Genomic DNA, 13,267 nt, shown 5'->3' on the forward strand with positions numbered 1-13,267 from the left:
AAATACATCATTATTAAGTTTTAATTATATCAAATGGTTATATGGAAATTGATACACCAAGGACGGAAATTCTGTTTTATCTTAATTCATGGCGTTTAACATAGCCACCTGTCCCCGTAACACGAACGCGTTATGATTAATAAATAACCCGCTTATATCATGACATACGTATTCCTCCTACTTATTACAGCCATTTAGACACAGTAATACATGCGATTTAATACAAATTGTTCGACCCACATAAAAGCCGTCGATAATATATTCATCTATTGCATACTGGATTTATTTTGATCTGACATGATGATGTCGTACTTCTTGGAATTGACGTATGGTGCTGTATTCAGCACCAACCCAACCAACGCTTATTCAGATATAGTTTAATTATTTGAAAACACCCCGCAATACGCATGCGTGGTTATACATTGTTGCAGCCAACGAAGCTGCCCGGTGGGACGCTATGTGCTTGGTTAGCTGTATGAATAATCTTCTATACACAAAAGAAGAGAGCTGCGTACAGTTGTCTGAGGAATAACACAGCAAGAACTAAACACCTATCTACCGGACGTATTCAATACAACACGGTAGATGCAACAGAGTGAACGGCGAGTATATTTCTACCTTCCTTTTCTTCAGCGCCACTCAGTATATAACAATTTATAATTTTACACACCGCGCCATGTTACACCGATATATGTTGTAGGACACGTCGAGATATAAAATCGTAACTTGAACTGTGTTTGACGAGATGTAATCCCGGATGCAATACTAATTCTTATTAGGCTTCATGCAACGGTAGAAATGGGCAAGCCAAAATCATTCAAATACTTGTAGGATGAGTTGTGTTACATTATATTACATTAACATTACGACGTAAATTGGCTTACTTTTTTAAGTTGCTATTGTCAGTAAAATCATATCATTAACACTACACTTCACTGCTCACTTCATTGTTGCTGCCCCGATCATCGGTAACGCATACTATAATATACAAAAAAATCGCCGGGTCTATTTTCCAAATATAGAAACTTGTAATTAACAACAATATGTGTACAATAGTGGATGCATATCATTTTCGGAATGACAATTACTGCTGTATAAAATTCCGTAGGATAATGTCGCAAAGTGGGGCGAGTTGGCCAGTAAGTCCAATCAAATGCCGTTCTGCGATGTTCCATTGAGGACAGAATTACGTTATATATATTTTCTTTATGGGGTAAGCTAAATAAAACCATGTTTATTAAGTAATGAAAAGATATGCAACCACGCGATACGTCTAATAGACAATAAGGGCTGCGACTAACCATTACAGTACCAGAATAGTAAGCATTGTGACGTGTTCTAAACTATTATATACATACAATGGTGGCAGCATGGTTGCTCGCTGTTCATGCCATGTTTCTGTATCGCCATGCACATGTGTATGTCATCGACATACATTTATTGTGGACCGTAGGTCTCTCCGGTCGTTTGACATATCAGGTCCCATGTTCACACCGGCTAACAGATTCTAAGTTCGCATCGCATGACAGGAAGCTCTACACAATTGTGTCAAATCGTTATACATGTTATAATAATTGTTCATGTTACGAAATTGTCTGTCAAACAGTATCACGAATACTACACTTTCGTTAATTATAATTTCGCAGGACTGGAGATATGATTGAAGAAATCTATCTGTGACCAATCTTCAGAGTCGATTATTTACGCTTGATAGTAAACATTTGCTTGCACACTGTCACTAATTTAGTCACGGTCACCACGCATACTACTGCGCCGTGAGTGTTTCATATATAATATGTAGTAGGTTTTGTCTGGCGAACGAGCACAGGTGAGCGGTTTTATTTTTTACTAAAAGTTACACTAGGTAACCATAGAACGTCGGTAGTCCAGTTCACGCGCGAGTTGACCGAAATTCAAGTTCAAGATGGCGCCGCGGACGATTAGTGTGTCGCCGTTGATCACAATGGCCCGAAATTAAATTTTTAGTTCAACTATTTTCAGTCCTTTGTCAGAAAACGTTTACCCTATCATTAGTCAGCATTCTTAAGATGCTTTACCATGAATGAGTTGTCTCGCTTTGCATATTTTTTTGAAACAAACAAACAAACAAAATGGCGCCGCCCTGCACCGTCTATAAATTACTGTGGTCGTCGCGCAGCGCGTGTTCGAATTTCATGTAAATAAAGAATGTATTTTACACGCGTTGTATACGTCGCTATGAGTCCATATCGAACAAGACGCGGCACGACGACTGCCGCCCTTTATTATTCTATATACAAACATGTTATCTATAGAGCTCATAATGTATCGTAACAATGGAGATTGTATAGCTAGCTATATGGGGAATTCTCTGCGAGCATTAATTCTCACTGATTTATACATGTCTGAACATGCTACTCCATAGTGTTGATATATAATAAATTATTAACGACACATTGAAATCAAAAAGTCAATTTGATGTCAGCGAGATAGTGCAAAAGTATGAATACCAACAAAAATGAGGACTGTGCAAATTAAATTGCCAAGTGTGTGTGCGTTGACAAGATCTTTTAACAAGTAATTGTTTTACCGAAATTGTTTGCAAACACAATTATTATCTTCTGACTGAAATGGCAGACACACTTGAGAGCACACTCAGTCATCTCTGGCCATGTATTATGCTGAATCAGTTTAAATGGAGCCTGAGGATGATCCACATTTTCCCTAATCTACAAATGCTATTCGGCACTGCACGTAACCGTCACATTAACCTGTATTCTGTGTACCGTTGAAACAATATTATTAATACGTTAGAAACGTAGAAATAATAACGTACAATACGATTCCAATACTAATTTGGGTACACTACATTATGTAATCATGTCAGTGAGATAAAGATATATATACCTTATGGTATGTACCAGAAGAGATGTCAGGCGTTTCGAAAATACTAGTAGTAAACACATTCCGTATAAATCAATGTTATTCGTTGAGGGCGCTCTGTCGCTTAGGAATGACACATGAACAAAATCGCATACAATTTTTACTGAACCTGTGATCATGGGTTCTTTCAACCCAACCAGCAAATTCCATGGTTTGAAATATGATCACAGTGGCTTTGGAAGTCCGTTAACGCGCGGTGGTCGTCGCGCAGCGCGTGTTGGAATTTCATGTAAATAAACAATGTATTTTATACATCGTTATGAGTCCCATATCGAACATGACGCGGCACGACGACTGCCGTCCTTTAAACGTCTCAGTCACGTTTTGTTGTAACGGTTCTTATAATACGGGCTTGCGATTTTTCAGAAAACTGCAAGTAACGAATGGTTGGGTAATCATGGATTTGAAGAAGACTTGTCTAAAATACAAGGCCGAGGAAGCCATGAGAACACTCGGCGTTCTTCGTTATAACAACATTGCTGGCAATATTAACTCTATCTATGAATAGTAAAATTAGTAAAACAGGCTATGTTGTAAAACTTAAAATATATTCAAGATAAAATATATTCTTTGTATGCATTATAACAGATTTGAGTTGTGTATAGTCCGTGATAAATCTTATCCAACATAATCCTGAAATCGAATTTAGTAACACTCCCAAAAACAGTGCAAGTCATTAAAATTCATGTCTGCAAATGGATTTCAGTGGTTTCAGTATGTTCGATTTAATAAGTATGCACCATTACGTTGTTTCTGTCAAGTGCATATAATAGCGTCAGCGCTCCAATTGTTGATAAACCAAACAATTTCGTCATTTATAAAAAATAAAACTGAAAAAAAGGGGTACCGAAAATAAGACGATTGCATGCCTTGCCTCCAGAACTTTAGTATAAATATTTAAGGTTCATTAAGCCGAGCTAGGGAGCATGTCATATAAAACAAGGAAATTAGCCGAACGACCATGTAATCTTATTTGCTATTGAATTACAGTAATGTATACGTGAACAATTTATACTACCGTTTCGCAATAAAACTGAATTATTTAATGCTTTATCACGCTAGCATATAAATATGTATGTGCGAGGTCTCAAAGCGACGTAAATGCGCGTAGGCATTTGTGAATAAAATGAGCGATGGAAATACAGAAACTGCTACAGAGCAGCTAGAGTGTGATAAATACATTGATTGCCTCAAACTCTCGGTACTTAGTGTTATTGCTATATCATTCAATTGCCAACCGTCGGCAGTCATAATTTCAATCTAACACCTCGCATATCATCCCTTATTCTGCATAGTATTTGCATTAATCGTTAAGAGCATCATTGGCGAGGCTGATTACCTTATCCAAGACTTGTGATTGCATTTTGAGAAATGAAAATATTACAGAGGCAATTGTGTACATTTCAAGGAAAGCTTTCGATTTCCTTGAGGTTGTGTCACACTTATTAGAGTGAACGGACTTTACCATTGTTTTTTAGTAGTTAAGTGATGGGCAGACGGACCTCGGATTACCTTTGGAAATAAACTGGTTGCTATGGTGTCTTGCCGGTGTTGTGACATGTAATTAATTTGGTTGTTGGAGATGTACAGTGTATATACGCCATATATTGATTGGGGCGTCGCCCCTCCAAAATCAAGCTGAAACCTTTTGTGTCAGCAAAATTTACCCCTCAAAATACAGGGAAAAGCGTTTCAGAGAGTTTGAATTTCATTTTTTTAAGGGGAGCATGCCCCTGGACTCCCACTCCCCTCCATGTGAAATTTCGTGCCGCCGCCCCGATGACAAGTTCAGCCTGGTATAAATGACTGTGCATATATTATGACGAGTGAACATTGTGACGTCACAAAGAATATTGCCAAACAATGAGTTGTTTTGCAGTTTGTCGCGTTATGGCTTCCGTCGTGTGTAATTCCGCTCTTAAATACCCTTTCTCCCTCTCTCTATCGGGACCACATGCTGTTATCATGAAGATTATCGTACCCAACATACATTGGTTAGTTGCCGGGTTTATTTGTTCCTGTTCCACACAAAAACCTCGGTTAAATACTAGGCTTTGAACAGCGCCAGGCATCATGGATCCAAATGCTTTCACAACACATGGTAAACATTTGCCGCAGTTTCCCGCTCTGGTGCACGTTTGGGAATTGTAAATATGTCGATGCCTGTACCAAATTGTGGCAATTCTCTTGCTCGAATTAATCCTACAAAAAAAAAAAAAAAAAAAAACTACACGGACAGCTACATCGCGACGGAATATTTATCTTTAACATATTTGACAGCAAGAATTAGAATGTGACGTAAACAACGAATTCATGTTAGATGGTAGTAAAATGGTATAACAAGTATATCGTGTTTATGTTCATGTTTAGGTCTTATACAAAACCGTACACCCACCAGTGTCGTCTTCCTCGCCACAATGCGAGTAACTTGAATAAAATGGCTTAACATTGTACAACCTAATATCACGACGGTCTACCGTAATGGCATTACGAATAAATGGGGTCATTCACCTTGGATTCGTAATTTTACAAACATTTTAATGACCAGCTTTAGTTCACTATTTTGTGAAGATAAAACTACCATTTGATTGTGATTTGATATTGTCACGTGGTTGCAGTACAATATAACCGACAATAATTCATTATATTTATATCCATTTCTCATATCCAGGTAATCACAGTTTCCTGAATCAGTCTCGTCACAATGACGTCACCAGCCTATAATATCGCTTATTCTAGGAATACAACTTCAGAAGAAAACATAGTTATAATGACTTCGACAACTTTTAATATCACGTATTCCGAAAATTTGACATCAGAAGAAAGTTATCCAATGTCATGTCCATTCGCGAATGCAGACGCCGAGTTTATGATCTATATCTTATCAACTATTATTGCTTTGGCTGGAAACTTGGCTTTCTTCATTGTGGTAAGCAAGGTGAAAGTCATGAGAACTGTGACGAATGTGTTTTTCATGAACCTGTCAGTCGCTGATATCATATTCTCCTGTTACTATTTGTTTTATTCCATAGCTGAAAAATGGCAGTTGGAATCTTTCTTGAAATTTGACATGCAAGGCGGACAGGCCATCACGGATATTGGATTTTGTGCTTCCTTGCTGATAGTCGCATTGATCAGTATCAATCGGTACATTGCAATTTGCTTTCCATTCAAAGCATTACAGCTAAGGCTACAGAGTAAATCCAGAGTTGTCACATCGCTCACAGTCTGCTGGCTGTATAGTATAGTCGTCGCCTTGCTTGATGTTATCAGTTATATCAATTACACTGACAGAACGTTGATAATTGTCGTTATTCTTCTCATGATAATCTGCATAACACTCTCTGTCGTTACTGTCATGACAACGTATACACTGATAACCATTAATATGTTTACGAGGACCCCACCACGCTACTCATCCCCGAATAACAGTGAACAATTTCATACCTCAGACGAAACCCGAGTATTGTTCGTCTGCGTGACGATAACAGTCGTTTTCTTCATTTGCTGTATTCCTCTTGCCGCATACTACGTAATTTTAGCCATCAAAATAATATCAGGCATATCAGTAATACCAATAAGAAATTCGATTTGTTTACGTTACATAGCCAGGGTAATGATACCACTCCAGTTTGCAGCGAATCCTATAATATACAACACTGGAAGTAAAAATCACAGAGCCGCATTCAGGAAAGTGTTTTGGCCGAAAAGTCAACATGCACAACTTGATTCTAATCGTGAAATCAACCGGTCACCTCGGAGTTTAACCAAACTGAGCATGGAAATGCCCACCTGTGTGGAAAGGCCAGCCACTTTAGAAACTGATACCTGATAACGAGTCTAGTCTTATGAAGTGCCATTACAAAGACACTACAGAATTTCATTCCAAACGGAAATGATATATATTCATAGTATATAGTATCGACAAAAATGTAGACAATAGAAGAAATGATATAATGGTATTCACACACTAGTTAGAACACACAATGTGCATTTCAAATATATTTCAATTACAGTATGTATTTATACAATTGTGTATGTATTTAATAATTCCTGGCCTTTCGGTACAATTGTTTAGCTATATATCAAATTGAATGTCACATAAATGTCACAGATGATATGTAAACATTCTATATGTATATTCAAATCAAGTAAGTCAATGTCAAAGTCAATTGGAATAGTATAAGGTGCCGAAGCAGATAATGAAACCAAATATGGATGCGAGAGATTTCAGTAATATAAAGGAAGTACAGGTACCTTGTGAATTGCAAACTATTCTATGGAGTTCTGTAGTTATCATTGTTCATATTTCTACCTGATGTATGTTGCATTCAGATATTGTTTGTTTACGTGTTAAATATGATACAATATTTAATGGTTATTACGAGAATACCTCAAAGTATGCACAAAGACAGTACAGCTGGAGTATCGATGTCTGAATACTGTCTGAGTGCATTGTTTTAGGTATTCTCTTAATAACCTTATTATTATTATTATTTTATTATTTTTTCCTTCCAAGGATACACCGTTGGAATGCCAAAATTCAAAATGTTCAGAACAGAATCAGCGAACTTCTTTTTTTTGGAGTCCGGTTAAACTCTGGTGGCAGCCATGTTTGTTTTTATTATTAGAGGACGCTTACGCGCGTAATTATTCCATATTAAAATTCGCATTTCCTAATATGGTAGGATGAAAATATCCCGTAAAATACCGCAACATTTCGGCACGCTGTAACTTACAGCGTTACGGTGACAGATGTATAATATTAACGTATATTTGAAAATAAAACTTGACGAGATTCTTCATGTCTTTGATGTAATATGCGGGCGGAAAGACAGACAGACAGGTAGATAGCGGACTAACTCACTGACAGACGTAACCTGACATGTAGGCGTGAGTGGTGCTCTGACCGGCTGAACGGCATCAGACCTTACTAACGCCTGGCAGAATAGTGTCTCGTCGGCAAGATCTATACTGGAATTCGCAAAGTTCACGCCTTCTTGAATTTAGTTTTAATGAATATTCATTTTGCTGGTCATGGTAATATCGTCAATCAAAGCCGTGTTGGCATTGTTGGTGAAAATCAAAGACTATTTTCACCAAGATGAGAAACATGTGGCGGAAATAAACTCTCCCGTAACCCTTTGATGGCTGTCACTATCACTAGGGTTGATCGTTGAGGGCGTTTACGAATGCACGTAAGTGTAAATCGTCTCCCAAATTTCTCCAATTTTTGCTGCTCCACTAGATAAAATCTCACGTAAAGATTAACTGTAAGTACTGTGAATACATACTTGATTTGCTGTGAAAATGCCAGCAGTATGGGAATAACCATCGCTGCGTACAGAGCAAGAATTGGTTGTTTTACACAGCCAACTGCCGCCAAGGTGAGGTGTCCATTAGTGACACCTATACATCATTTACATGACAATAGAATCAGCCTGGTGACGAGTATACGACTTATCCTTCTGCTGCTGTGTATTGGCAATGTGGAATCCAACCCAGGCCCAAAGGACACAGCTAAGGCTGACGGCAATACTGAAATATTGACAGAACTTCGCAAAATGGGCATAGAACTGAATGGTAAAATGGACAACATAACTGCAAAAATCTTCGAAATAAAAGCGACCCAGGATAAACTACAACAGACGTGTTCACATTTAGCCAACAAATTGCAAGATTTATCCAAAACAGTATCGAACATAACTGCTGATGTGGGTGCATTAAAAGATAGCACGCATGTTAACAAACTGGATGTAGAGGTACTAAATGAGAAACTAGACACACTTGCAAATCAGGTCGAAAATTTGGACGATGACGTTGACAAACAAGAAGCAATTAGTAGAAGAGACAATGTCATTTTGTATAATATCAAACAAGAAGTTGACGAGACTTATGAAAACTGCAGAGACAAAGTGATTGAAATTCTGAACGGTAAGGTGAAAGCAAAATCATGGATAAATCGCGATATCGTGAGAGCACATCGCCTGTACGGTCAATCAACTGGAAATCCAACGCCAATTGTCGTCAAATTCCATCATTTCGAAGACAAACTATTAGCACTGTCGGTACGCGCTGATCTGAAAGTAGACGGAATTGGAATTGGTAGTGACAAAACCAAACGGCAGCATAGATGTCTGGCTAATCTGAGAAAACAAGGACGCAAGGGATACTACAAAAATGGCAAATTGGTCGTGATCAGTGACGACAATACCTAGATCATTTTCAGCGACAAAATGACCCACGCCACATAGGGACGGTGAATGAACTTTTGTTGTCGACTAGAACCGGACCAAGAACTCGCCTACAAACAATATTAGGCAATAATAACGACCCGGGATCCTCTACAGAATAGGAAAACGGTAACGGTCTGAAGCAATTGAAATTCGTAACATGGAATATTAGAGGTTTGGTAAATAAACTAAATTCATTCGAATTTATTAATTATATCTATAATTATGACGTAATTTCACTATTAGAAACATGGGCAGAAAACCATGACCAATATAATACCTAGTTTCCTGCAGTGTTTACACTGTTTTCGGCATTTCAAGACCAAGATCTCAAAAACGTGGGCGATTTGCGGGGGGGGGGGGGAGTATGTGTATTAGTTAAGGACTGCGTATCTAGCTACGTTAAACGTATACATGTAACATTACACGATTGTGTTATTTTATTATTCAAAGGGCAACTGTTCAATACAGAGAAAGATGTCCTCTATTGTAGTGTATATATTCCGCCACAAACATCCACCGTCTACCACAGTTTGGACACTAACAACGGTATCAACTTGTTAGAGTTTGAATTAACAAATATTTTGACAAACCTCCCAGATGTTCATATTATTATCGGCGGTGATTTTAACGGGCGAACCGCAAATGAAATTGATCACATTTTAGATGATAATTCTCAATTTGTGGTAGACAATTCGGTTGGCTATGTGGAAGATTTCTTCCAAGTACCACGTATATCAAAAGATAAAGAAATTGATCTATTTGGTCGTTCACTTCTAGATCTCTGCTGTACTTTTAGTATTCATATGCTGAACGGTAGAATGAGGAGTGATAAAGGTGTAGGAGACTACACCTGCATCACACACAATGGGACAAGCACTGTTGACTATGTTCTCGTCTCATCGTCATTGTTTTATAAGGTGCTAAATTTGTCTATTGATACTCGGGTGGAGTCTGACCATTTGCCTTTGACCTTTACGTTGCCATGCTGCAGCAGGCAGAATGAAAAAGTTCAAATCCCTGATAAAGTCGGTACTCTGAAAAAATGTGTCTGGGTGGAAAACCGTGCAATTTCTTTCACGCAAACTATCTGTTCAGAGGCCACAATAAATAAACTAAATACTATTCTAGAAACTCCAGATATTGGAAACACAGTCTGTGCTAAGATAATCCATAGTATGTTAAAGGACGCAGCTGGGAAATGTCACATGATTAGATCGAATAAAAGTACTAAGCGTGACCAGCCAATATGGTTTGATACAGAATGCACTTCATATAAAAAGAAACAATATAAGCTATTGCGAAGATTCCGCCAAACAAATAATGTACACCAATTACGCGAATACCAGGTTGTTCGCAATGAATTCAAAAATATATGCAGGAACAAAAAACGTGAATACTTGGAAAACCAAAGAGCTAAACTTATGTCACCTCAAACAAATTCTAAGCTGTCAACAATTAGACGCAATAGTACAATCAGTAATAATATCCCACCTGCCATACAAGCAAACCAATGGCATGACTACTTTGAAAAACTTTTTTCTTGTGCATCTATAAGTAATGAATTCGTCTATCAGAGCAAACTGTTAAGTTACCTAGAGTCTGTGAATGAATATAGTTATGCAAATGAAATTGACTGGGACATATTAAATGGTCCAATTACTGAAATAGAAATAATTGAGAGCATCAAACGGCTCAAGAATGATAAATCACCAGGACCTGATGGATTGCCTGGCGATTATTTTAAATCTTCTGTAAATATACTATTGCCATATCTACACGTCTTGTTCAATAAGATCTTTGATTCTGGCGAAATACCAACTGACTGGTCAAATGCAATCATTATACCTATATATAAAAAGGGGTCGAGGGTTGATCCGGGGAACTATAGGGCAATTTCACTACTTGATATTTTTGGGAAAATTTTTACGTCAATTCTTAATGTACGTTTAAACTTTTGGGCAGATGCTTTGGGGAAAATAAACGAAGAACAGGCGGGTTTTCGTCATGGATACTCGACATATTTCCATTTGAGTATCCTATTTTCACTTTACGCGGTTTACCAAGTTAGAACATGCAGTACTATGGGGAAAAACTAAAAAATGAAACTCGAGATACTTAAAGATTGTGTTAGTGACTACCACATATTTTATATTAAAAGAGGGGGTATTGTTGACCTATCTGTAAATAACGGCAGTTTCATTTCTTTTCCCTGTGCTACAACATGGTCAATAGGCCAAAGATACGTGCATATACATTAGTGGAAGCCACTGTTTGAATTGTATCTACCAGCGTTCAGCACTAGCTACAGACAGAACAAACGCGTGAAGCTCGTCGGCAAGCCTAATAACCAGAATAAAAGTACACATCTCGGCCGCATTCGCTTCAAGCTTACTACAAGCCTAATTAACAATAAATAGAAAAGAATATAAATATACATTTACAACGATAATAAAGATATATTCTACGACTACGATATATTACGACTTAATATGAAAATAAATAATGTAGTAATATTGTATCTTTCCACCGATTGCAAATTTTACCACTCGTATGTAAACACTATATGATACAAATTTGTACAATCTTCGCCATATATTATATTCCTTGGGCACTGTTTCAATGTTTTATATCGACATGAATCCTTTTTTTTATCCACGTATATATTTCAAGGATTAAATTATTCTTGGCTTAAGGACCACATTTTGTGAATGCAGACTGGGCAATAAATATGTGTTTGTATATTTGTTAGAAACATCTAACTCTTATCACACAAAATAAAATAATATAATATAATAAAATATAACACGTTTGAACCCCGAATAATGTTTTATTTCTGCAGTTATAATGGCACAACAGATTGAAGTATTATATGTAACTGATATGTTCAGGATACGCCTTGTTCGAATATACGTAATTTGCATATCTGTTGTTACTTTAGCTCGAGCAATCTGTTTCCTTTATTTAACATTTACGAATTCGTGACAGTTAGTACCACGACTGTACTTGTAGTAGGTAAGTGCGAGTAAGGGTGTCGACTTATTAATGAAAGTTATCGCTACGATTACACTTAGTACTTGTTAGAGCCACGAGTATAATTAGTCAAGTAAGGTCTACATATAATAATGTAGCTATAAGCATTGAACAACTATGCCACGTTTCTGTTTTATGCAGAACAGTAGTATGGAAATTGAAAGTGAATGTACTCTCCGAACTCCCTTGTATGATCGTCATAACTCAATAGTTTCTATATTATAAACAGGGTGACGGATGAGTGTACAGACAGTAATAGTCATGAAACTGTTAGCTGTGCTCACCTATCTGCTGGTAACGACAACAACAGATGCCAATCCTATCACAGGTAGTTTATTGAGTTCTTATATGTCATATCGTTTTATTGTCTACAAGTACGGATCATGCACCGACCTCCGCTGTGCGTCGGTTGATACTCCATTGTACTGCGGTATTTTCATTATAGGCTCATATTATTGTCGGAATTTTAATATTAATTAGCCATGTCAGCATTTGGTGTTGATGTACCTCATTACCAGGATGGCTTCTCTGACACGGTCACTCACATTCACTGATGTTGCGAGTCAATACATTCGACGATTAACTAGTTAGCAATTTTAACCGTGAATCTAACATTGATATGTATTTGGGTGTGGCCGCTGTGGACTAAACAAGGATGCCATATAAAAACGGAAATAGTATTGACATTGCATTTTTGCCTGTGAGTTTTTGTGATATATGTTTTTTTCCGCGATGAAGGGCTTTCGTGATTACAGATGAATAATTGGCCTCTGATTATTTCATTTATAGATAATTGATATTTTATATATTTCAAGAATGTCGCAAAACGTTACCGTGACTAGATTGCATAAGAGACGTGTAAATATACTAATGTACATCTCATCAATTGTATTCATAACAAGTCATCTGCATAGCTGTATTTATATATATTCATTGCGTACACACACATCAACTCTCGTCATCCTGGTCAAAATTGTTATTAAAATTAATTATAATCGCAGATGCTTGGATAGACTAGAGGCACAATGTGTTTTCAGTGCTATGTCAAAACGATATTGAATGACATCCTCAAGCGGACA

The 13,267-nt window shown here is 37.3% G+C and overlaps 1 protein-coding gene across 1 annotated transcript; it reads left to right on the forward strand.

The window, feature by feature from the left end:
* Positions 1-5,626: 5,626 nt before the first annotated feature.
* LOC102803237 (uncharacterized) lies at positions 5,627-6,754 on the forward strand. Its single transcript, XM_006811438.1, has one exon. It carries the CDS (start codon positions 5,627-5,629, stop codon positions 6,752-6,754), a length of 1,128 nt encoding a protein of 375 aa, XP_006811501.1.
* The last annotated feature ends 6,513 nt before the right edge of the window (positions 6,755-13,267 follow it).

This window comes from Saccoglossus kowalevskii, chromosome 11, assembly GCF_978046115.1.
Source record: "Saccoglossus kowalevskii chromosome 11, keSacKowa6.1, whole genome shotgun sequence".
NCBI classification, from domain to species: domain Eukaryota; kingdom Metazoa; phylum Hemichordata; class Enteropneusta; family Harrimaniidae; genus Saccoglossus; species Saccoglossus kowalevskii.

Coding starts and splice junctions, on each gene's coding strand:
- LOC102803237 (XM_006811438.1), top strand. CDS start 5,627: ATGACGTCACCAGCCTATAATATCGCTTATTCTAGGAATACAACTTCA.